Source organism: Pleurodeles waltl, chromosome 6 (assembly GCF_031143425.1).
Source record: "Pleurodeles waltl isolate 20211129_DDA chromosome 6, aPleWal1.hap1.20221129, whole genome shotgun sequence".
NCBI classification, from domain to species: domain Eukaryota; kingdom Metazoa; phylum Chordata; class Amphibia; order Caudata; family Salamandridae; genus Pleurodeles; species Pleurodeles waltl.
In genome coordinates, this window is record NC_090445.1 from 1720135360 (window position 1) to 1720162356 (window position 26997).

A 26997-nucleotide genomic window follows, 5' to 3' on the forward strand; every position below is an offset into this window, starting at 1 on the left:
GTATTGGTGGCAGCTCTTGGTCTCAAGAGACGGGGGTCTTGAAGCTGACATAGGTCTCTTACATTCCTCATATAGTCTTCTGTAACGCTAATAAGAGTGCAGTATGTGAAGCAGGTGTTAATGCAACACTGTGTGCAGGCCCTGATATGTTTTACTGGGTTATTTGTATTACAATATCTGCCTGACAGTAATGTGTTATGAATATCTTCCAGAGATTACTACAAAGAGTACTACAGAAGCCACAGAGGGATCAACTTGGGGGAGAAGCATCGCCACAACAAGTGGAGGCACTGCTGAGATCACCACCGAGAGTACCACTGACCCTGGAGGGAGCACAGTGACTGCCAGTACAAGAGCACACACAAGCAGCACGCCTACTACCACACCAAGGACCAGCACCATGGTAGGGCTTCCCACGGCCAGCAGCACTACCCTGCAAACTTCAGTAAGCACCACAGGCAGAACAGGCAGCAGCTCTGCTACCACCACACCAAGAACTGCAGGTACAACCACAACAAGCCTACCCATGGTGACCACCGACACAGGGTTAACAGTTGATGGCACTGAAGAAGCCAGCACAGCAGGGAGCACCACAGCCACTACCGCAGGAAGTACCACGGCTCGCACAGCAGGAAGCACCACAGCCACTACCGCAGGAAGTACCACGGCTCGCACAGCAGGAAGCACCACAGCCAGCACATCAGTAAGCACCACAGTAAGCAGTACCAAAGGCAACACAACTAGCAGCTCTACCACAATAACCACAACAAACCTACCCATGGTGACCAACAGCTTTGGGTTGACAGTTGTTGACCCTGGAGAAACCACTACAGCCAGCACTGTAGAAAGCACCACAGCTGGCACAGCAGGAAGCACCACAGCCAGCACAGCAGGAAGCACCACAGCCAGCACAATGGGAATCACCACAGCCACCATAGTAGGAAGCACCACAACCAGCACAATGGAAACGACCACAGTCAGCACAGCAGAAAGCACCACAGCTGGCACAGCAGGAAGCACCATAGCCAGCACAGCAGGAAGCACCACAGCCAGCACAATGGGAATCACCACAGCCACCATAGTAGGAAGCACCACAACCAGCACAATGGAAACGACCACAGTCAGTACAGCAGAAAGCACCACAGCTGGCACAGCAGGAAGCACCACAGCCAGCACAGCAGAAAGCACCACAGCTGGCACAGCAGGAAGCACCACAGCCAGCACAGCAGGAAGCACCACAGCCAGAATAACAGAAACGACCACAGTCAGCACAGCAGGAAGCACAACAGCCAGCACTGCAGGACTCACCACAGCCAGAACAATGGGACACACCACAGCCAGCACAATGGGAAGCACCACAGCCAGCACAGCGGGAATCACCACAGACAGCACAGCGGGAAGCACCACAGCCAGCACAGAGGGAAGCACCACATCCAGCACAACGGAAGGCACCACAGCCAGCACTGCTAGAAGCATCACAGCCAGCACAGCGGGAAGCACCACAGCCAGCACAACGGAAAGCACCACAGCCAGCACTGCCAGTACTGAAGGGAGCACCACAACCAGTGCTGCTGTCAGTACTGCAGAGGGTACCACAAGCGCTACCACAGCAAGCACCAGTGCCAGTACTGCAGAAATCTCCACAACCAATACTGCCAGAAGCACCACGGTCAGGGTGGATGGCATCACAGACTTCCTGCCAACCACTGCATTCACCACAGCCAGCACCACCGAAAGCACCACAGCTGGCACCACCGAGAGCACCACAGCCGGCACCACCGAAAGCACCACAGCCGGCACCACCGAAAGCACCACAGCTGGCACCACCGAAAGCACCACAGCTGGCACCACCGAGAGCACCACAGCTGGCACCACCGAGAGCACCACAGCCGGCACCACCGAAAGCACCACAGCTGGCACCACCGAGAGCACCACAGCCAGCACCACCGAAAGCACCACAGCTGGCACCACCGAGAGCACCAGAGCCAGCACTGCCGGGGAACACACTGCCAGGATTATCAGTGCAACCACAGTCACTACCGCAGGTGGGGGAACCACGAAGAGCACAACTGAGATCACCAGAGGTAAGAAAGAGACATTTTTCTGATCCTACCCCCCCTTCATTTTGATGCTATAGCTCAGTCATTCAAAAGTCACCCCAGGCACCTCTGCCTTTGTATTCAAAGCCATTGGTTACAAGCATGCAATATGTCTGTGCAGCATTGTGGGCAAAGGTCAGAGAATGAGGGTCACAAGTGGTGAGAGGGGAGGTCAGAGACTGAGGGTCGGAAGTGGTGGCGGGGGGGGTCAGAGACTAAGGGCCTGATTCTAACTTTGGAGGACGGTGTTAAACCGTCCCAAAAGTGGCGGATATACCACCTACCGTATTACGAGTTCCATAGGATATAATGGACTCGTAATACGGTAGGTGGTATATCCGCCACTTTTGGGACGGTTTAACACCGTCCTCCAAAGTTAGAATCAGGCCCTAAGGGTCAGAAGTGGTGGGGAGGGGCAGGCAGAGAATGAGCGTCAGAAGTGGTGGAGAGTGGGAGTGAGAGGAGAGGGGAGGTCAGAGAGTGAGGGTCAGAAGTTGTGAGAGGGGAGGTCGGAGAATGAGGGTCAGAAGTGGTGAGAGGGGAGGTCAGAGAATGAGGGTCAGAAGTGGTGAGAGGGGAGGTCAGAGGAGAGGGGAGGTCAGAGAGTGAGGGTCAGAAGTGGTGGAAAGGGGAGGTCAGAGAGTGAGGGTCAGAAGTTGTGGAGAGGGAAGGTTTGATAATGAGGGTCAGACGTGTTGGAGGGTGGAGATCAGAGAATGAGGGTCAGAAGTGGTGGGGGTGGAGGTCAGAGACTGAGGGTCAGAAGTGGTGGAGACGGAAGGTCCAAGAATGATGGTAAGAAGTGATGGAGAGTGGATTTCAGATAATGAGGTGCTGAAGAGCTGGAGGGGAGGACAGAGAAGGAAGGTCAGAAGTGGTGAGAGGGGAGGTCGGAGAATGAGGGTCAGAATTGATGGGAGTGGAGGTCAGAGACTGAAGGTCATAAGTGGTGAGGGGTGGAGCTCCAAGAATGAGGGTCAGGAGTGGTGGAGAGGAACGGTCAGAGAATGAGGTTTATAGGTGTTGAAGGGTGGAGCTGAGAGAATGAGGGTCAGTGGTGGTGGAGGGGGAGGTCAGAGAATGAGTGTCAGAAGTGGTGGAGAGGGAAAGTCAGAGAGTGAGGGTCAGAAGTGGTGAGAGGGGAGGTCGGAGAAAGAGGGTCAGAAGTGGTTAGAGGGGAGGTCAGGGAATGAAGGTCAGAAGTGGTGAAGGGTGATGATGCGTGAATGAGGGGGCGGTCAGATGACCCCATGAGGGTCAGAAGTGGTGAAGGGTGGTGATGAGAGAATGAGGGGGCGATCAGATGACCCCATGAGGGTCAGAAGTGGTGAAGGGTTAGAATTTTTATTTGAAATGTTCTGATTAACGGTGATGATGAGAGAATGCGGGTAAGTAGGTATGAGAGGGGAGGTCAAAGACTGAAGGTCAGAAGTGGTGAAGGGCGATGATGAGTGAATGAGGGTGCGGTCGGATGACCCCATGAGGGTCAGAAGTGGTGAAGGGTGATGATGAGAAAATGAGGGGGTGGTCAGAGGGTCAGAAGTGGTGAGGGTTGGTGATGAGAGAATGAGGGGGTGGTCAGCTGACTCCATGAGGGTCAGAAGTGGTGAAAGGTGATGATGAGAGAATGACGGGGCGGTAAGATGCCCCCATGAGGGTAAGAAGTGGTGAGGGGTGATGATGAGAGAATGAGGGGGCAGTCGGATGACCCCATGAGGGTCAGAAGTGGTGAAGGGTGATGATGAGAAAATGAGGGGGTGGTCAGAGGGTCAGAAGTGGTGAGGGTTGGTGATGAGAGAATGAGGGGGTGGTCAGCTGACTCCATGAGGGTCAGAAGTGGTGAAAGGTGATGATGAGAGAATGACGGGGCGGTAAGATGCCCCCATGAGGGTAAGAAGTGGTGAGGGGTGATGATGAGAGAATGAGGGGGCAGTCGGATGACCCCATGAGGGTCAGAAGTGGTGAGGGGTGATGATGAGTGAATGAGGAGGCGGTCCGATGACCCCATGAGGGTCAGAAGTGGTGAGGAGTGATGATGAGAGAATGAAGGGGCGGTCAGATGACACCATTAGGGTCAGAAGTGGTGAAGGGCGATGATGAGAAAATGAGGGTGCGGTCAGATGACCCCATGAGGGTCAGAAGTGGTGAAGGTCAGATGCCCCCATGAGGGTCAGAAGTGGTGAGGGGTGATGATGAGAGAATGAGGGGGCGGTCAGATGACCCCATGAGGGTCAGAAGTGGTGAAGGGTGATGATGAGAAAATGAGGGGGCGGTAAGATGCCCCCATGAGCGTCAGAAGTGGTGAGGGGTGATGATGAGAAATGAGGGGGTGGTCGGATGACCCCATGAGGGTCAGAAGTGGTGAGGGGTGATGATGAGTGAATGACGAGGTGGTCCGATTACCCCATGAGCGTCAGAAGTGGTGAGGGGTGATGATGAGAAATGAGGGGGTGGTCGGATGACCCCATGAGGGTCAGAAGTGGTGAGGGGTGATGATGAGTGAATGAAGGGGCGGTCAAATGACCCCATTAGGGTCAGAAGTGGTGAGGGGTGATGATGAGAGAATGAGGGTGCGGCCAGATGACCCCATGAGGGTCAGAAGTGGTGAAGGTCAGATGCCCCCATGAGGGTCAGAAGTGGTGAGGGGTGATGATGAGAGAATGAGGAGGTGGTCAGAGGGTCAGAAGTGGTGAAGGGTGATGATGAGAGAATGAGGAGCGGTCAGATGACCCCATGAGGGTCAGAAGTGGTGAAGGGTGATGATGAGAGAATGAGGGTCAGAAGGTATGAGAGGAGAGGTCAGAGACTGAAGGTCAGAAGTGGTGAAGGGTGATGATGAGTGAATGAAGGGGCGGTCAAATGGCCCCATGAGGGTCCGAAGTGTTGAGGGGTGATGATGAGAGAATGAGGGTCAGTCAGGTGACCCCATGAGGGTCAGAAGTGGTGAGAGGGGAGGTCGGAGAAAGAGGGTCAGAAGTGGTTAGAGGGGAGGTCAGGGAATGAAGGTCAGAAGTGGTGAAGGGTGATGATGCGTGAATGAGGGGGCGGTCAGATGACCCCATGAGGGTCAGAAGTGGTGAAGGGTGGTGATGAGAGAATGAGGGGGCGATCAGATGACCCCATGAGGGTCAGAAGTGGTGAAGGGTTAGAATTTTTATTTGAAATGTTCTGATTAACGGTGATGATGAGAGAATGCGGGTAAGTAGGTATGAGAGGGGAGGTCAAAGACTGAAGGTCAGAAGAGGTGAAGGGCGATGATGAGTGAATGAGGGTGCGGTCGGATGACCCCATGAGGGTCAGAAGTGGTGAAGGGTGATGATGAGAAAATGAGGGGGTGGTCAGAGGGTCAGAAGTGGTGAGGGGTGGTGATGAGAGAATGAGGGGGTGGTCAGCTGACTCCATGAGGGTCAGAAGTGGTGAAAGGTGATGATGAGAGAATGAGGGGGCGGTAAGATGCCCCCATGAGGGTAAGAAGTGGTGAGGGGTGATGATGAGAGAATGAGGGGGCAGTCGGATGACCCCATGAGGGTCAGAAGTGGTGAGGGGTGATGATGAGAGAATGAGGAGGCGGTCCGATGACCCCATGAGGGTCAGAAGTGGTGAGGGGTGATGATGAGAGAATGATGGGGCGGTCAGATGACACCATTAGGGTCAGAAGTGGTGAAGGGCGATGATGAGAAAATGAGGGTGCGGTCAGATGACCCCATGAGGGTCAGAAGTGGTGAAGGTCAGATGCCCCCATGAGGGTCAGAAGTGGTGAGGGGTGATGATGAGAGAATGAGGGGGCGGTCAGATGACCCCATGAGGGTCAGAAGTGGTGAAGGGTGATGATGAGAGAATGAGGGGGCGGTAAGATGCCCCCATGAGCGTCAGAAGTGGTGAGGGGTGATGATGAGAAATGAGGGGGTGGTCGGATGACCCCATGAGGGTCAGAAGTGGTGAGGGGTGATGATGAGTGAATGAAGGGGCGGTCAAATGACCCCATTAGGGTCAGAAGTGGTGAGGGGTGATGATGAGAGAATGAGGGTGCGGCCAGATGACCCCATGAGGGTCAGAAGTGGTGAAGGTCAGATGCCCCCATGAGGGTCAGAAGTGGTGAGGGGTGATGATGAGAGAATGAGGAGGTGGTCAGAGGGTTAGAAGTGGTGAAGGGTGATGATGAGAGAATGAGGAGCGGTCAGATGACCCCATGAGGGTCAGAAGTGGTGAAGGGTGATGATGAGAGAATGAGGGTCAGAAGGTATGAGAGGAGAGGTCAGAGACTGAAGGTCAGAAGTGGTGAAGGGTGATGATGAGTGAATGAAGGGGCGGTCAAATGGCCCCATGAGGGTCCGAAGTGTTGAGGGGTGATGATGAGAGAATGAGGGTCTGTCAGGTGACCCCATGAGGGTCAGAAGTTGGGAACGGTGATGATGAGAGAATGAGGGGGAGGTTGGATGACCCCATGAGGGTCAGAAGTGGTGAGGGGTGATGATGAGTGAATGAGGAGGTGGTCAGATTACCCCATGAGGGTCAGAAGTGGTTAGGGGTGATGATGAGAGAATGAGGGGGTGGTCAGATGACCCCATGAGGGTCAGAAGTGGTGAAGGGTGATGATGAGAAAATGAGGGTGCGGCCAGATGACCCCATGAGGGTCAGAAGTGGTGAAGGTCAGATGCCCCCATGAGGGTCAGAAGTGGTGAGGGGTGATGATGAGAGAATGAGGGGGCGGTCAGATGACCCCATGAGAGTCAGAAGTGGTGAAGGGTGATGATGATAGGATGAGGGGGCGGTCAGATGAGCCCATGATGGTCAGAGGGTCAAAAGTGGTGAGGGGTGATGATGAGAGAATGAGGGGAGCGGCCGGATGACCCCATGACGGTCAGAAGTGGTGAAGGGTGATGATGAGAGAATGAGGGTCAGAAGTTATGAGAGGGGAGGTCAGAGAGTGAAGGTCAGAAGTGGTGAAGGGTGATGATGAGAGAATGAGGGGGCAGTCAGATGACCTAATGAGGGTCAGAAGTGGTGAAGGGCGATGATGAGAGAATGAGGGGGCGGTCGGATGCCCCCATGATGGTCAGAAGTGGTGAAGGGTGATGATGAGTGAATGAGAGGGCGGGCAGATGACCCCATGAGGGTCAGAAGTGTGGAGGTGTGATGATGAGAGAATGAGGGTGCGGTCGGATGACCCCATGAGGGTCAGAAGTGGTGAAAGGTGATGATGAGTGAATGAGGGGGTGGTCAGATGACCCCATGAGGGTCAGAAGTGGTGAAGGGTGATGATGAGAGAATGAGGGTCAGAAGTGGTGGGGGTGGAGGTCAGAGACTGAAGGTCAGAAGTGGTGAGGGGTGATGATGAGAGAATGAGGGGGTGGTCAGAAGTGGTGAGGGGTGATGATGAGTGAATGAGGGGTCATCAGTGGTAAAGAGCAGAGGTCAGAGAAGAGGATGGTGACACGTGGCCCCAGAAGGGGCACCAAGGGCTGGGGTGCTCTTGGTGAACCCCGGGTGAGCATAGGTCACACCTCCGGCAGGGTTGACAGGTACACGGTTCTCCCCTGCAGCTGATGATGAACCCAAGGCCTTCATCCCCGGTATCTCCTCACAGAGTCTGCGGGGGGCAGGCCCTCTGCAGCCCACTCACCCACATCTTCTGTAGCCCAACCCTTTCCGGTCTGGCGTCAACAAGCCAGTAATTACCTATTTCCTCCATCAGAAGACTGTCGGCGACTCGTCAAGATGTTGTACTGTTTAGCAGTAAACAAAAGCAGGGTGAGCTTATGAGGGACACCTAGAGAGGAGTGAATCAGTCAACAATGATAACTGAATCCTTACTGGAGCAACAAACGTGTTCGTTTTCTGACCTACTTATATATTCCAGCAAGTCGCACTTTTCCCGCTGAGGGAGGAGTGTAGTCAATGATCACACAAACACACAACAAACCGTCATTTATCCCAAAAACAAATACATCATGAAGAAAAACACACTGTATGGGCACAATACTGAAAGATACTCATATAAATGCAACATTGTTTCATCACTTCGAAGAAGATCTCTTTCACACAGTGGGAACTCCTCAAAGGTCATTCTTGCTAGCTGGGCAGCCAGACATCAACTTTTGTTGCCTGGATCCAAGCTAGTCCATGAACCGGCCTAGAAATGTGCACGATCCACTGTGTATTTATTGGGGTATTTAGGCATTATTGCTGACAGATTCGCCCCCCATGTCTATCCATCATAAGCCTATGCTGCTTTTGGTTACTGGTTGATGTGCCCAAGGCTCAAGAGTGTTTTGTGGGCAACCCCCTGTGTTCTTGTATATTTGTTCTACTAGTTAAGGCATGAGCTGGACTCGGCAGACTGGCTACTCCATCACAACCATGATAGATATCCCGTCCGCAGTACTGCGATTTCCATGGGATATAATGGAATGGTAAAACGGCAAACGGAATATCCGTCATGTTCGTGGCAGAGTAACTTCATCCACCAACTGTACATCAGGCCCTTAATCTAAGCTATCCCTGAATGTCAGGACACTTCTGGCATGGATCTGCCTCTGCAGCAGGACACCCGCCGCATTGCCCAGTCCCTATTCCAAATATCCTAGAAATTATAATTGATGCTATCAAGCAGGTGCTGTGCAGAAAGCAAACCAGACTTTATTTGAACCTGCTGTTCCTGGACCCACTGGACCCATATTACAGGTTTGCCACCCATTCATGATCACCATATTCTCTCACCATGGTTTCCTCCAAGCGTGAGGCTCGCCTAACGTCCACACAGTGGTGAAACTACTTCACGCCCTCCACCCTGTGCCGGTACTACTTTCATGGTCTAGTGTGCTGGTGGTTCTACGTCCCCAGTATGCTGTATATTCTTCGTGCATGATTCATTGATCAGAATGGACGGAGTCTTCGGAGGGATCCCATATTTGTAGAACCCCACCTGAATGCACATACACCACCGCATCGAACAGTAGGTCTTCCCATCGCTCCACCCTTCGACCCTTCTATTGTGTTCGTCCAGCTTGGGATAAAAGGCACATACGTTTGTGTCACACTCCCATGCTGCAATATCTAGTGCACAAGTGCACCACAACGCTCAGGTGATAGCCCTGAGATATGCATACTCTTAGTTTACGAAGCGGACTCTATACTCAATGAGTTATATACCATCTGCCACCAACACTTTTAGGAACGTGGGGCCAGATGTGCAAAGCACTGGCCACAAAATGCAGGTAACATTTGTAATCAGTATTTTTGCACTCAGTGTGGCATTTTGTGAACCAACGTATGCACTAATGGGTCAATTTGCAAAATACTGATTCCTAATGGGTCGTTTTTCAACCTACCCCTTGAATAATAATGAGTTAGGTCGCAAATTGCAAACCACTAGGAATCATAGCCGTCACGGTAATGGTGGCCTGATGAGATCTGCAAACCAGCATGTTTGTCATTGGTTCAAATAACTCATTGTCTTAAATGCCCCTGGTTTTCCTTGAAGGAAAATGGGATGTTGAAAAAAAAATGTTGCTAATATTTTTTTTTAAGTAGTTAGTGATCCCGGGGACAACTGCTCTCTCTTAAAAAATATTTTATTTTAGCATTCTTTAAGAGAAAGGGGCCTTCACCACTACCCTGAAAAAGTCAGTAAAGTATTGGTCCTCAGTCGTTAATATGTACCAAGTTGGAATTTGGTCCTGTAGGAAGCTGGCCTGGTGTGTGGTGGGTACCCAAGGTACTCACACCTTATACCAGGTCCAGGTGTCCCCTCCCAGTGAAGTGTAGGCAGTGTCTAGAAGCCAGGCTCTCTAGGGGTAGCTGTGGATGAGCAGCGAAGGCTTATCTAGGAGTCATTCAGAGCTCATGCAGAACCACTGTAGTCACACAGTACTCACACCCATGAAAGAAAATACTCAGTTGTACCAGTGCTTAATTGTAAATAAAAACATGCCGGTGTCCAAAGCCTTCCTCTTAAACATGCGGCTGCTGCAATTAAATGCGGGAACACAAAATACTGAGGCGGCTTAATCCTGAAGTCATCTCTGGCCTCTTTAATCCATAGAAAGCCACTCCCTGCCCCTTCAGCTCACTCTAGCAGCTTTCTACTTTCTCCCTTTGTGACGCTTTTTTGTTTGTCTCTTCCTCCATCTTTCCCATATGTGTCTTTTGCTCGCAGCAAATGCTTGCCCTCAAAGCGCTGGCCCTCAAAAATAAGTGCTGGTGCTCAGCACCGGAAACAACAAGCACAAATTAAGCACTGAGTAGTACAAAACATAGTATCGTAAAATACTAGAGAGGCAACCCTTCAATAGGAGGTAAGTAAACACACTATATATATATATACTAATAAACAGTAAGAGGCATAAAAAGGTTAGAGAACAGTGTAAAATAGTAATATGCAATAGTAGCCCTAGGGAGAGCCCAAACCATATACTAAGAAAGTGGAATGCGAACACAGGGCCCCCACCTAGGTAAGTATATTGTGTAGAGGGGAACTGGGAGTACTAGGAAACCAGACAGGTAAGTAATGGAGTACACCCCAGCGACCAGGAATGCTGGAGTAAAACACTGGATTTCCCCAAAACCAACCCAAAGAATGAAAAGAAGAAAAAGGAGACACCCAAAAAGAGCCTGCAAGGAACCAGCAGTGGAAAACCAAAGATTCAGATCTGTGGAGAGAGGGAACCAAGCCCAGAATTGTCTGTGGAGTCCAGGGGGAGTAGGAGATACTACCCACCCTGAGGTACCTTTTGGAGTTTGTCGACAAAGAAGGAAGACAGGTCAGCACTGCAGCACAGAAGCTGGAGAAGAGTTCCTGATGCATGCAAATGGTGTCCCACTCTGGAAGCTGGATTGCAGATGGGTGTCGGTGAAGGATTTCCACCAACAAGCCTTGGCAAATGGCAAACTTGCGGTTGAAGGGAAAGTGGTGCTGCTGGGGACCAGCAAGGTCCAGGAAGATTCTACCTAGGAGGGCGAGTCTCAGGGGACCGTCCGCATTGCAGGAGGCCCACAGGAGCAGAGGAAGCACCCACAGGTGTCCCACATGACAGGGACACAGACGTTGCTGAAGCAGCCCATGCAACACTACAGAAGATGCTTCCACGTTGCAGGAGGGCAAAGCAGAGGCCCAGGAGTTGCAGGAGGGAGTGCTGGAGCTACACCCTGCCTGAGGTTTCCCTTGGAGGTGAAGCAAACAAGATTGGCAGCTGCAAAGGATGCAGTGCACGGGGGTACTGTCTTGCGTCGAATGGAAAGGACTTACCACCACCAAAATGAGACAGCTGGCAGGAGGACCACCACCCGTGATGCAGGATCCACACCACTCAGGATGAGGGGAGACACACGCAGCCAGTCATTGTTGCAGCCAGGTACCTGCGGATGCAGGAGAGTGATGCCAAGGGAGATTCCTTCTTCTTCTTGTGCAAGCTGAAGAGTTGCAGTCTTCTGAGGATGCATGGCCAGGGATATGTTGCAAAGCTGTCAGGAGCCGACGAAACAAAGTTGCAGAAGAGTCTTTTTCCAAGTTAGCAGCAGTGTTGGTTCCTGGAGGATCCAGATGCAGTTCCAGTAGCCAGAAGTCGAAGCAGAGGTTGCAGAGGAATCCTGCTGTAGTCTTGCAAGCACCTAACTAGGTAACTACCTTTCAGATGGTGCCTCTGACGTCAACTGCCTGGCCTGGCCATTCAGATGCTCCCAGAGTTCCTTGCGAACCTTAAAATCAAGATGGCAGAACCCAGGGACCCTCTGGAGGAGCTCTGGGCACCACCCCTGGGGTGGTGATGGACAGGGAAGTGGTCACTCCCCTTTCCATTGTCCAGTTTCGCACCAGAGCAGGGACTGGGGGGTCACTGAACCGGTGTGGACTGGTTTATGCACGGAGGGCACCAAATGTGCCCTTCAAAGAAAAACAGTGGTTTGGGGAGGCTACCGCTCCCAAGCCATTCACACCTATTTCCAAAGGGAGATGGTGTTACCTCCCTCTCCCAAAGGAAATCCTTTGTTCTGCCTTCCTGGGCTCGAGCTGCTCAAGCAACAGAAGGGCGGAAACCTGTCTGAGGTGTGGAAGCAGCTGGGGCTGCCCAGAAAACCTGTCAGACTGGTGGTAGCAATGCTGGGAGTCCTCTAACGAGCCCCCAGAGTGCATTGACTCATACTTCCAATACTTGCAACAGTATTGGGGTATGATTCTGACTTGTTTGATACCATACATGCCCAGGTTCAGAGTTACCATTATGTAGTTGGACATAGGTGCGTGCCCCATTTCTTGCAGACTGCAATGGCAGGCCTTCAGGACCCTTTGCATGGGCTCCCTATGGGTGGCAGAATAACTGCTGCAGCCCATGGGGAATCCTTGGAACCCAAATGCACTGGGTACCTAAGTACCATATACTAGGGACCTACATGGGGGCACCAAAAGTAGTATTGAGGCAATAAGCTCTTAGGAGATAAGTAATTAACAAGATATATACACTAGTTGTCAGAAATAGGCATACAAATAGTTAGAAAACAGTGCAAACAGTGTAAAACACAATAGAGAATAGTGTCCCTAGGGGGAGCACAAACCATATAAAAAAAATATGGAATGCGAGAATTGGACCCCCACCTAGAGAAGTGGAGTGTGTAGAGGGGTGCGGGGGTACCAAGATAGCATGAAGGTAGGTACCATAACATCCCCTAGCGACCAGGAAAGCAGGAGTAAATCACTAGAATTTCCCCAAAACACCCACTTAGAAGAAAAGAAGAGAATTGCAAAACCCAGAGGAGACTGCAATAAACCAATGGTGGATTCCTGAAGAGGAAGACCTGTGGAAAGAGGCAACAAAGTCAAGAAGACACAGAAGAGTCCAGTGGGGGCAGGAGCCCCTACAGACCAAGCTGAGGATTCAGGAGTTGGTTGACTGTGAGGAAGGAAAGTCAGCACTGCAGCTCTGGAGTCGGAGTTGAGTTCCAGGAGGATGCAGGTGATGTCCCATGCCAGAGGGAAGATTGCAGTCAGGTTTGCATGTTTGGATTCTACCAACAAGCCTTGGCACAGGCAAAACTCGCGGTTGGCGGAAAGTGGTACTGCCGAGGACCAGCAAGGCCCAGGAGGACCCAACCGAGGAGGGGGTGTCAGAGGGGTCCTCAGCGTTGCAGAGAAACCACAGAAGCATAGCAAAAGACAATGATTCTGAAACCAATCTTGCATATTTCAGACAGTGTAATATGTCACCTTGGTTTAGTAGCCAACCTATCAAAACTTGCTGAAGAAATAGAATTCCTTTTATGCCAGGGACACAATTTCCAGCCTGGCCTGGGGTTACTTTCTGAGGGGTGCTAAATGGGACCCAGAGTTTGCCCCCAGCAGCTGCCAAGGGTGGGTACTACCCCTCAGGCAAGGCTATGGACAGAGAGATGGGGCATCCAATGTGGCCTTGCAGCTTGTCAGTCACGCTGTCTGAAAAGTCTAAACTATACAAAAGTGATGGATGGAATCATTGAATTATTCTCATTCAACGGTAATCATGCAGGCCACATCCTAGTTCTGTTGTTTCTTTTTCCCACAATGCCACCTCAGTTTGGACCCAGCTATATGCAAATCAGTATTGGCCCTGCTCCAATAGGAATAGTCCAGCCAGAGCTCAGGGTAGCCTAGAACATGCGAGCGAAGGGCAGCGAGGAAGAACGGACTGCCTACGACATATAAGCCAGGGGCAGGAAGGCAGAGAAGGCAACCTAGAACATGTGAGCCAGGGGCAGGAAGGCAGAGAGACCAGCCTAGAATATGTCAGCCGGGGGCATGAAGGCAGAGAGCAGGGACGGTTCTTCGCAATGGCAAAGGAGCTTCGCCCGCTGGCTAAGAGCCAGCAGCTGAAAAATAAAACAATATTATACTATTGTTTTATTTTTGTAGGGAGAGACAGGCTGGTCCATGGGTGGGGGTAGGAGTGGAGTTAGTGCACTAAGTGCACATGTCAGTTTGGCCGGTATTCTCAGGCCAGCCAAACTGCCTTGCATGGTTAGGTTTCTCCAGCCCCGCTGTGTTGCACAGCTGGTTTGGAGAGACTGCACAGAAACTGCACAGACTCCAGTGCACTGTCTGAGTGGCAGACCAAGTTGCTCAGCCCAATCCTGGTGCTGCTCTCATGCTAGTTATAGCATGTGAGCAGCACCAGGATGGCATGGGGAGCCTGTGCTGGTGTCCCAGAGACTGCTGGGACACCAGGAGAGAAGAAGAGTGAGGCGGCAGAAGGCGGTGTCAGAAAGGCACATATATTATTTTGTTTTATTTCCCCCGCCAACCCCGACAGCACCCTCACCATTTCTGCCCCTCCCCTTGAAATTGGCAGTGCTCTCATGCTAGCTATAGCTTGAGAGCAGTGCCAGGAATGCATGGGGAGCCTGTGCAGGTGTGAGGCAGCAATGAGGAGAAATACTTTCACTTAATCTCATTTTTGCTTTTACTATGTGTGCTGCATTCTGCAACACATATAACTAGCAAATCACCATTATTGATTGTTTATGTACAGTAAGGGACAACTTCCTGCACATAATGTTCCCTGAAACACAGGTACCCTTGCACTATGGTGCCTCAAACAGCATCAGGACACAGATTCATACTAGTGGTAGTTGATCGTGCCACTAGGTATCCTAAGGCTGTACCCCTTAGGATCATTACTGCACCTGAGTGGCTAAAGCCCTCCTGGGTATCTTCACCAGGGTAGTGTTCAGTAAGGAGGTAGTATCAGACAGAGGTTCAAACTTTAGTTATTCATACTTGAAACACATGTGGCAGGAATGTGGGGTGACCTATAAGTTTACCACCCGATACCATCCACAAACCAATAGGCTGGTTGAAAGAGTTAACTGGACCATAGAAGGCATGATTGGAGGACTCCCTGAAAAGCTCAGGAGGAGATGGGATGTCCTGCTTCCTTGTCTGCTGTTTGCCTACAGGTAAGTGCCACAAAAGGGAGTAGGTTTTTCTCCATTTGAACTTTTGCTCGAGCACCCTGTTAGGTGTCCTCTAAGTCTTGTCAGGGAAGGCTGGGAGAAACCCAAGCAAGATATTGTGGACTATAAGTTCAAAAATGGATGAGTACATGGAGAAAGCCAGCAAAAATCTTCAGGCCAGCCAGAAGTTTCAAAAGTTCTGATATAACCAGAAAGCTGCTATGGTGGAGTTCCAACCAGAGCACAAAGTTTGGGTGTTGGAGCCTGTTGCTTCCAGGACCCTCCAGGACAAATGGTCTGGACCTTATCCCATACCTGAAAGAAATGGAGAGGTAACTTATTTCGTTGACCTGGACAGTTGCAAAACTCCAAAAAGAATAATCAATGTCAACCGCCTAAAACCCTTCCAATATAGAGCTGAAGTGACCATGCTTATGGTTACAAAAGAGAAACTGGAGTATGAGAGTGAACTTCTCCCAGACTCCTCTCCAGCAACCCACAAGATGGCTCTGTGGATGGAGTGGTCTTATCAGAAACCCTCACAGAACAACAGCAAACTGATTGCAGGCAGTTCCTCAACCAGTATGCTGACTGTTCTCTCTGACCCCTGGAAAGACAAACTGGTGTACCCTTGATGTGGACACTGGTGACAGCTTGCCTGTCAAGAACAAGACCATGTCAGAGAGAGTATACAGGCAGAAGCTAAAAAGATGTTGGACTTGGGTGTCATTGAACCTTCTGAGAGTCCCTGGGCTAGCCCAGAAGTTTTAGTCCCCAAACCTCACTCCAAAGGAGGGAAAAAGGATATTAGGTTTTGTGTCGACTACAGGGGCCTCAAGTCTGAGACACAAACAGATGCACACCCAATTCCAAGAGCTGATGAGCGCATAGACATGTTAAGGGCAGCCAAATATCTGAGTACTTTTGATTTAACATCTGGGTACTGACGGATTGGCCTGACCCCAGGAGGAAAGGAGTGGTCAGCATTTTCTACTCCTAGTGGGCATTATCAGTTCACTGTTATGCCCTTTGGATTCAAGAATGCACCTGTCACCTTCCAGAGGTTGGTGAACCAAGACCTTGCTGCACTGGAAACTTTTAGTGCAGCTTACCTGGATGGCATAGCAGTCTATAGTTCTACCTGGGAGGATCACCTGATCCACCTAGGGAAGGTCCCTGAGGCACTGCAAAAAGCAGGCCTCACTATCAAGGCCAGTAAGTGCCAGATAAGGCAGGGAAACATTTTTACTTGGGCCACCTGGTTGGTGGAGACCAAGTACAGCCCCTCCAACGCAAGATTCAGACTATTCTGGCTTGGGAAGCTCCCACAACCCAGACACAAGTCAGAGCATTCCTTGGCTTGACTGGGTACTATAGGAGATTTGTGAAGGATTATGGTCCTATAGTTGCCCACTCACAGAACTAACCTCCAAAAAAATGCCCAAACAGGTTAACTGGACAGTGAGTTGTCAGAAGGTTTTTGACACCCTGAAGGAAGCATTGTGCCCTACTCCAATCCTACAAGCATCAGATTACTCCAACCAATTCATAGTCCAAACAGATGCTTCTGAAATGGGGATAGAAGCGGTCCTTTCCCAGGAAATATATGATGAAAAGGACCAGTAATTTGCTTTTATAAGCAATAAACTACTTCCTAGGATACACAATTTGAGTGCCATAGAGAGGGAAGCCTTTGCAGTGGTTTGGTCCCTGAAGAAGCAGAGGTCAAACCTGTTTAGCTCTCACGTCATAGTTCAGACTGACCACAGGCCTCTCAGATGGCTGCAACAAATGAAGGGTGAAAACCCCAAACTGCTTAGCAGGGCCATTTCCCTACAGGGAATAGACTTTCAAGTGGAACACAGAGCTGGGACTGTCCATGCCAATGCACATAGCCTTTCCAGGTACTTCCACTTAGATGATGAAAACTCACTAGGGAAAGGGTAGTCTCATCCTCTTTCAGTGGTGGGGGTAGTGTAAGAATTGACCTCTTTTTGACATGGTTAGCCCCCACTTTTTGCCTGATGTTTGATGTAGCCTAGAAGTTGTAGTGCCCAGGGCCCCTGCTAACCAGATTCCCTGGGCCAGATCTCTTTATCTAAAACTGCTGTGATGCATTGGTACAATTGGATACACCCTTAACTACCACTATAAGTCCCTAGTAAATGGGTACCTAGGTACACAAGGCATGGGGTGCAACGGGTAGTCCCCTGAGGGCAGCAGCACTGATTGTACCACTGTCTAGGGCCATGCATCCAGATGCACCCAGCACTGCTATTGCAGGCTGAGCGTCCTGGTGCAAACCTAAAACAAAAACTGGACATGGCACACTGCCTGTGTGCCCTGTCCCCCATACACTGCATTACTATGGGTAAGACACCTCTCTGGCAGGCCTTACAGCCCTAAAGCAGGGTGCACGATATTATATGAGAGGGCATAACTGCATGAGCAATATGCCCCCACTGTGTCCTTGCCAAACCTGGGGCATTGTGAGTGAACTGGGCAGCCATGTGAAGTACATGTGCTGGACACTGGTCAACACGAGTTTCCCAGCTACATAATGGTCACTTTGAATCCTGAGTTGTTTGGTATCAAACAACTCAGAATGATTAATCCAAAGTGGTACCAGTATTGGATTTATCCCTAAATGTACCCAGGAGGCACCTTAGAGGTATAGATGGAAGGAAAATAGCCAATCAGGAACAGGGAAGTGGCCCTTCCCACAGGAAGTGGTCACTATAGTGGGTGTAGCCACCCAAAGGTAAGTGTCCCATTGGACACTACCACCTACCCTCTAAAATGCCCACTAAATTCAGTATTTGGTGGGCATCCCTGGACCAAGAAATCAGATTTGAGGGACACAAAGAAGATCCAAGGCACGAGAACTTTGGACCTGCTGTACAAAGAAAAGCTGCCAAACCCTGCCTGCTGCACCCAGGACGTGACAATCACCGCTGAGGAGCTCCTGGACAACTGGACTGACCTCAAGAAACCCAGTGGACCTCCAGGCTTCACCAATCACCCAAGAACTCCCTCCAGAGTGGTGGTACCACTTTGCAACCAAGAAGGAACCAACAACCTAGTGAGGGTCACTTCACTGACTGACTGCTAACTCCTGAACCAGAAGTTGCAGCCAGACCTGACAACTCACCAACAACCACAAAGACAAACCCTGCAAGTGTGCCAAGTTTGGTAGAAATGTGCTCTCCAGTGTCCGAAACGAACCAATACACTGGGCACTGGTCAGCGGACATTGGACACCAAGAAAACCAGTTCACCCAGAACTGAAAAAGGGCCAGACAGAATACCCATTCGAGTGACTTCAGGAACACTCTGGACCTCTCACCAAAGTGCCCCCATTAACTTGTAAATGACCCTTGGTGTGAGCTTATCTCCAGATCCAGAGGGCATCTTTGCGCACAGCTCCTGGCTCACCAATTCGCTCTGCACCCAGCCGCCCTCTGCCCTGCAATGAAGACCCTGCTGCACCCTATGGGTCCCTCACCCCTTGCGACCTGGACACTCCACAGGGACCCCAAGGAACCACCTCTAAACTTACCTGCACAGCCCTTTTCCAAGTTGTCCCCCACGGTGGTCCCCCACCAGCTCCAGAGACTTTTTCACTGCTGCTCCCACTGCCCAAACTTCTCCTGGTGGCACTGTGTGTCCACTGATGACCTCAACCAACCTTCAAAAGAAGAACATGGTAAAGCAACTGTGTGATTTTATATGTATTTTCAAAGGTGTCTTTCCATTGATTCCTATGGTGCGTAATTACGCTCAAAAAGACTATGGGGGTCATTACGGCCCCAGTGGTCCGGGACCGCCCCGCCCGCGGTGGCAGTAGTACCGCCAACAGGCTGGCGGTGACCACCAGGCGTATTGGGACCGTGGCGCATTCGCCACGGTCATACCGCCGGTACCGCCAGGCTTATGCCAGGTGGTCGTAATCCTCCATGGCAGCGGTGCAAGCAGCGCTGCCCTGGGGATTATGAGTCCCCATCCGCCAGCCTGTCCATGTAGGTAAAGACGCCATGGAAAGGCTGGGGGTAAGGGGGGCTTGGTGTGCCCCTGCACTGCCCACGCGCTTGGCATGGGCAGTGCAGGGGCCCCCAGGCACAGCCCATTGCGCATTTCACTGCCCGAAATGTGCAACAGTTGCTGCTGCACCCGCTGCACATCAACATTGCGGCTAGCTCGATTACGAGCCGGCTTCAATGTTGATGTGACTTTTCCGCTGGGCCAGCGGAAAAGTCATAATAGGGCGCCATGCATACCGCCAGAACTTGTGGTATTGTGGCACCCACGGCTTCAACAGTCTTTAGAAAAGACCCCCCGAAGTTGTATTCCCCCCCCCTATTTTTATTCAACTTAAAAAATTCATATCTCCAAAAGTACTTCACCAAGACTGATAACCTAGTATTAAAATTTCTATAAAAATCTGAAGTATTTTGATACATTGGTCTCGAGTTATTCCTTCAAGTGTATGAGTTGCATGATTGATACTGTGAGTACAACAAATGCTTTCACTACTCCAAGATTGGACCAACTGATCGACAAAGCTATCCTTAAAATGAGCGCATTAGGTGATCGAGTTTTTCCCTGTAAAGCAACGTGTGGTTGCCTGGAGCCCCGGCACGGTCTGCCTAGTTTTGCACACGACATAGAGGGCCAGCCTCCTACACCCCGGCCCTGTGCCGAAGGAAAGGGAAGGAGAGCAGTTTGGGAATGTTCACACACAAACATGTTTGTTGGTATTCCCAAATATCCAAGGCAAACCACAGCTCGGGATGACCATTTCCCACCCCTTGAAAGGAATGTACAGCTGCTGACATATCCTCACACATTTTGGTGGTTTCTGCCCCCATAAATGTGTTTATGTCAGTCACAAATGCCTTTAAATTCCTGGGAGGCATAAAAAAGTAAATTCCATCATAAATGTATGTTTAAAAACAGAATTTCCCTTCGTGGTTATGGCCTTGTGACTGCTTTTTCTAACTGAAGGAACTTCCTCCAAGTGAACTTCTACTGCCCCTTAAGTCACACCGAACGCATCTTCTTTCAGCATTTAAATGAGAGGGATTCTTTAATTCACAGAAAATAGAAGCAGTTCAAAGAGGAAACAGGACTGGTTTTCCTTAACTTGCAATTATGATTTAGCGTTCCATCCCTGCTCCAACATTTTCTGGCTGCACAGTGTGAAAAGATGAGCACCACAACTAGGCCTCAGTGGAATTTCCATTATGCTGGAGTAATCAGAATAATTTTGGTAATTCTGTGTTACTCTTTGATACAGAATTACTGATAACAACGCAATTACTACAGCTTTTATATTTTGGGAGAAAAATTGCTAATCGTGTTCTGCTGCATTTAGCTCTATTAGTGCAAAAATGCATCCTTGCATCCATTTTAGACGCAAAGGGGTATTTTTGCACAGAGAAATAGTGCTAAATGCAGAATTACTTTTCATACATAATTCTGTATAGTCTCACAGAATTCTTAGATAATTTTTCATGATTGCACTACACAAAATTACACGAGTTACACTCACCTCTAGATATAACCCAATTTACATGACCATGGAAAATATAATTTCAGGCAAGCTCTATTCTAGAAATTACCCCTTGTCTGATATGCAATAAAAGCAGGTTTTATGGATTGAGTCCATTCAGTTTTCTGACAATGTTTCGGCCCTCATGCAAATGTCTATTGGTCTGCATCAGGAATAATCAAAGGAACTGTTGTTTGTCACTGAATGTATGTTGTCCCTGGATACTTCATCGCCACAATAATCTAGGAAAGTTCCCATTAATAAGAATGACAGAATCGCACTGTGGGACAATATGTGAGGTGGGTGTTCAGGCAAGGTGTGGACAGTAAAGTGATTGATATTGGTATTATCTGACTTCCGGAGGCAGTTTAAATCCTAGGCTGCAGGACTAACAAAGTTTACGATGTGATCCCAGTCCTGTTTGAGGAGGCACCTGGTCTGTGTCACCTTTCTAATATTTTTCTATACTGCTGAATAAAAGGTGTGTAACACATTTCTATTTACCCGTGGCCAGTGGCTTGCCCTCTACCTGCCACAGGATATAACGCTGCGGGTTAGTGTGACCTGATCGCTGGTATGGTAGAGGCTCCTGCCCATTCTCCAGCATGTCTAGATTCCCTATGCATAAACCGGAGAGGATTCTTTAAAAAATCTTGAATCTTTGCTTTAGTGGTGCCTATTATATGTCTTTGGTGTTATTTTGGCCTTGTCCGATGCGGTCTCTAAGGCGCCCCCTAGCCCTTGCTCTCCTTTCTGTGGGACACCGCCTTAGCCCTCACAAATGCATGAATACGTAGAAAGTGTGCTTCGCTGTCACCACAGTGTTCATCCTCCCCTCCCAAGAGGCATTGTGGGTATTCTTCTGACCGGCTTATGTCTTCTTCTTTTAAGACCCTACACCGAAAGGCGGACTGCCAAACTGGGGCATCATCCTCATCTCCTTAGCGGCCATCTTTGGTGCCCTGATAGCCACCGGCCTGGTGTGCGCGGTAAGCATTGGACTCTAGGGCCAGGGTTTCTCTTAAGCAAAACAAACAACTGTTCAGCGGGGGAGCGGGAAGTCCATGATATGGGGATCCAAATACCTCTTCAGCAGAGGGAGGGAAGACTCTTATGTGGGGAAGAAAGTACCTCTTCAGCCTGGGGAACAAGGAGGTTGTCAGGAGTGATACACAATCACTCATTGTTGTGAGACTAGAAAGGTTCTTCTTAAGTGGGGGAAACATAACACTCCAATGTAAGCTGGGGTGAAGAGGGTATGATGTGAGATACAGGTTACAGTCTGGTGTGCACCATTCCCATACTTTCTTTGACCTCTCTTTGACCTCCCACAGTGTTTCTACCTGGCTCGGTCACATGTCCAGTATCCCATCAAAAGAGACGCCCACCTCCCCAAAGAGACGACTCGGGGGCCCAGGCAAGCAGAGCTGTCGGGGGCGCGATGAATCCTGGGACAACGTAACACTGTGAAGGAAGCACCCAACTGTGACGCGTTCATCACCATCATGTGACCTCTTACCCTCCTCCCTCAGGCATTGGAACCCTCCCACAGAGAACCACAGAGACCTTACCATCAGCCAACAGTTTACAAGTGTTGTAGGGTAAATGCTACCACATGCCCTGCAGAAAACAGCTTGGAAAGAGAGAGAGGCAACCACTGTTCACTGTTTCTGACTTTTAATGTCTGTGACTCCACCACCAGGGCAATGTGGCATGGCAGGGTCTGCTTGCACCCCAATGTTTACCACAGAAGGTCCCCTCATACTAACTGACAGATGTGCCCCTTTATAACATAAGAGTCTAAAAACAGACCACCAACATCCCGGCTACCAAATCCTAAGGACAAGTTTCTAAGTTCCTTCTTGAGGAAAAGATGCCCCGATTCTCAGCACAAAAAAGAACTCAGGAGGCAACATTGCAGCTTGCATTAGAAACTACCCCAGGGTCTAGATGCAGGAAATGTGGGGAACACCACAAACTACCTCAAGGCGAGTCAGCAGGTTTTTTATCAAATATATTAAAATGTTTACATGCCCCTTTCCTTACACCCGGGTGTACCTTGGGCTTCCTTCCCTAAAAGGTGTGGGAGCCTCACTGCTGTTTAAGGGTGGTACGGTCTTCAAGCCTGTCCAGTGTTTTTCTTCTTTACAACCTCCTAGCCAGAAGGATGCTGGGACTTGTAGTCCTGCACAGAGCCCTGTTTAAGAGACCCACACTCCTTTCCAAAGGGCCTTGCTTTGCCTTTTCCCTGACTGTTAAACATTTACGGCCTGATTTAGCATTGGGCGCACGGGTTAGTCTATCACGTATCCCATCCACCGTATTATGATCTCCATAGAATAGAATGGGATTTATATTTCACCAGACGGGATACCTGTTGCGTTTGTGATGAAGTAACCCCATCAGGCCCTCAGATCCTGATTAGATTTCGGTGGACACGTTACTCTGTCAGAAAGGTGACGTATATCCCGTCCTCCAAACCATAAATCTCATTATTCCCCATGGGATCTAGATTTTGGCAGTCGGGATATCTGTCACTGTTGTGATGAAGCAACCTGTCTGCCAAGATCTAAATGAGGCCCTAAGTGTTCACGTATAAAAGTAGCAAAATAAAAAATACTAATTCCTTTAATGTATCTTGATTCCTTTGGGAGTTACCTCACAAGCCAAATACATGTCTAACATTATTGATTTACAATGTTTTGGAGGTTTCAGCCAGAAAAATGTAAGGATTTATTTATAATAGAACCAAGTGATATATCCAGGTTACTTTCAAAGAAAGTAATCCCCTGATGTAATCTGTGACCAGGAAACATGAGCTGATTCCATTCTAGGGTAATGGACTTTGGTGCTGTTTTCTGTTTATTTAAGTTGTTTTTGGCTGATTTTGTGTTGTTAAATGTTTTCTTTTTTTTATTTACTTATTATTGTTAAGTGTGAATATTCCCCTATTTGCCTAATAAAAATATTTAATTTTTAACATAGAAAATTGTTTGCATTATTCAGTAAGGCAATTTCGTTATGTTGGAGCAATAAACATACCTAGGAGACAAAATAGAGTTAGTCCCTTTTTACAGAAAGTCCGCTGGATGGCCATGGAGAGAGTGCTTCCCTGCCCTAGTTGTTTGCCATGTAAGTGCAGCCGACATGTTTCTGCTTTTTCCCACTTCAGCCCAGCTTTTCTGCAAGCTCACCGGAGGGCCCTTGTGACCCGTGGTCCGTGCCCCCAGAGTGGTGCTCTGAGGTCGAGGTGGGGAGGCCTGGCTTCTAGGGGCTGAGAGGTCTGGCACTACAACTTACACTCTATGGAGAGGTAGTTTTACTGGCCTTCTTCAGGACGAGCTGCCCGCTGCTCCCTTGTGTAAAAGGTTCTGCCATTCTCCGTCAACATGGTCTTTCAAACCCATCTTTGTGCAGCCGGAGTGGAAGGACTAAGGCTCAGAAGGAGTGTGGAGACTTTATCCATGTTTGGCCGGGTGCGGGGTGGGGGCTTCATTTTTCTCCCTGATGCGTGTGGCATTAGCTTTAGAGTTCGGCGTCACCTGCGTAATTTGCTGTTGCATAATTATGCAAAACTACAGGAGCACTCTGCAAGCTTAGGCTGAATAACTCGAGGAGCATAACCCAGCATTTAACACTCTTGTTTCCAAAGTGGACCAAAGGATGCAATAAAAGACGAACAGTAGCAGCCGCGCGCTTGGGTTTTGTTCCACTGATCCCACTGCAGGATTTTCTGACAGATTACTCATACTTAAGAAAACGGTCCTAATCAAGATATTTTCAGTAATTCTGTGTCAAAAGAGTAATGCAAAATTACCAACATTTCTCAGATTACTCCAGCGTGATTAAAAGTTTTCCCGGCCTACTGAGCATATAAAGGCTTTTGCTGGGCTCCCCAGCTCCCTGCTGAGCTAGGCACCTGTACCTTGGTACCCCTCTCTGCTGAGCTAGGTGCCTGTACCTTGGTACCCCTCTCTGCTGAGCTAGGTGCCTGTACCTTGGTACCCCTCTCTGCTGAGCTAGGCGCCTGTACCTTGGTACCCCTCTCTGCTGAGCTAGGCGCCTGTACCTTGGTACCCCTCTCTGCTGAGCTAGGCGCCTGTACCTTGGTACCCCTCTCTGCTGAGCTAGGCGCCTGTACCTTGGTACCCCTCTCTGCTGAGCTAGGCGCCTGTACCTTGGTACCCGTCCCGTGCTCCGCAGGAGAGGGGTGCTGTGTCCTGCAGGTGTCCCCTTCCTCCCTCTGTAGTTTGCCCGCACTCTCCCCTCCCCCTCCAGACTGCTCTCCGGTCTACCCCTTCTAGCCTGATACACATTGGTACATTCTGGGAAGCACTGCTGTTGTCCCTGCGCCTCACATGCCTGACCTTGCAATGGCTGTAAAGTGCTTGACTGGAGAACCTCTTAACATTTTCACTATAGTAAACGGCTGATTGGCCAGCTCTTGACCCGTACTTTGCTCCTGGATCTCCCACTGGGGCCTGTCAGGAGGGAGACGAGCACAAGTGCCCTGGATGTGTTGCAGAGGAGCAGGACCAGGGCAAGCTGACTGCTGTCCTCCTGTCAGACCAGGTACTGAGCCTAGCTCAGGATTCCAGCTGCCACCAAGGGACAAAGACAGGCTAGAAGAATCTGAGAGACCATAATACCAGGAAAAACAAACAACACCCTGGAAACTTTACCAGAACCTGAATGATTGACTCCAAAAGCAACTGCTTCTGCATCTTCACAAAGGGAATACTTCTAGGAAATCTTTGTTTGCTTAACCTTACCCTGTAAGGTGAAAATAGACAAAGCAATATGACAACTTTTTTAAATTGTAGGTTTGACTGGAATCAAAAAATGGGGGCCGATATGAAATTAAAGTAGAATCCTACCTGTGTTTAAATCCATAATTGTATTCATTTACCTCTCACAATGTCACAACAGAAAATCGATTTCAGGCTTCATTGGATACATTAAAAAAAAAATACAAGCATTTGCAATGCAACGGGTCTCGCTTTTGCTCGAGTTAGAGCTATTAGCGTTGTAAATTCCTAACCGGACTTTTCTTGCCACATAAATTGAAAATGAAAAGTAAAACAGTTAACATAAGTGAGCCGATTTAAAGCATCACGGTCGCCGTGTGCATGAGCGCGAAGGAGTGACACAAAAGGAAAAAGAAGTTCGCTCGCAGTCAAACGTATCAGCAAATGTGCAATTATCCATGTAACAGGGTCGATGGTCATGGTGGTAACAAAACCACCCCAAGGCGGGCCAAATGCAAAGCATTTACCGATGATTCGAAAGGATTTTTGAAAGGCAAGCCCATGAACTAGTGATAGTGATGGGCGTGCGGTGGGCGTCAGTAAATGCCCACGGATAGATTACAACACGTCAGAACGCTTGCGCGCTCGACTGAAAGAAAAAAGTACTGGCAACGCCGCTAGGTCTCACTTCTTCAAAGAAGCATTGTCAAAGCCAATTTTGCAGCTTGCAACTTAAAATGCAAACCAGACAGATCAAATTTTGCAATGAAGTTTCTTATTGCATGCTGAGTCCCATTAATTATCATATTTGTACACTTGATTTAAATGCACAGAACAACACAAAAAAAAACCTCAGCCATTCTCATGCCCTCTGAGATTTGAAAAGCTGCAAAATGCCTAATTCAGGCTGCAGTGCCTTGTTCTGTTGAATCGTACACATGTCCTGGCTCCAGCACGCTGCAGTACCGGATCCCTTGAGTGAGACTCGAGCCCCTTCTGGTGCAGGCTCCAGGCCAGTACTTGAGTTTGTAGCCGGGGGTCCCTCGGACCAGGCACAGACTGCAGTACATCAGGCCGTTATCAGTGACTACACCGACGCTCATCACAGTACCCTCAATCTCAGGAGGCTGGGTTGTTATGAAGAGAGCAGATGCCTTTAATGTCTCCTTTCGCTGAAAGTGGGAACAGAATGTCAAAAACTTGACTGTTCTTTTGTTCCGAGTAAGCTAAATTTAAGAGAGCACATGGCTTCATCATATAAATTTGCATACTCACGTTTGCACAAATAACGATTTGCTTGTTGTCTAGTGGTAAATAAGTATCCGAACAGCTGGTTGCAAAGGTAATAGAGATCATCGAGGCTCTGAGGGCACCTCCTCTATGTGCTGGAATAAGTCACCCTAATCTTCATAGGTATTATTAGTGACTTGGGTGTAGAAACTGCGGGTGTTATTACAACTTTGGAGGAGGTGTTAATCTGTCCCAAAAGTGACGGTAAAGTGACGGATATACTACCAGCTGTATTACGAGTCCATTATATCCTATGGAACTCGTAATACAGCTGGTGGTATGATTAACACCGTCACCAAGTTGTAATAACCCCCTGCGTCTTTTGCGCATTTAGAACACCCATGTAACTCTTACCTAGATGTTATTTGTGAAAGATGTGCTGTGAAACAAG

At 49.4% G+C, this 26997-nt stretch overlaps 1 protein-coding gene across 1 annotated transcript in view; it reads left to right on the forward strand.

Annotated features, from left to right (window-relative positions):
• The window catches only part of LOC138301841 (mucin-5AC-like), a 196145-nt gene extending 172553 nt beyond the window's left edge, over positions 1–23592 (forward strand). The window contains exons 7-9 of the mRNA XM_069242338.1: positions 213–2084; positions 21460–21557; positions 21903–23592. Coding sequence (XP_069098439.1) covers positions 213–2084; positions 21460–21557; positions 21903–22013 — 2081 coding nt within the window. The 3' untranslated portion in view covers positions 22014–23592. The remainder of the gene's footprint in view (positions 1–212; positions 2085–21459; positions 21558–21902) is intronic.
• Positions 23593–26997: the final 3405 nt, after the last annotated feature.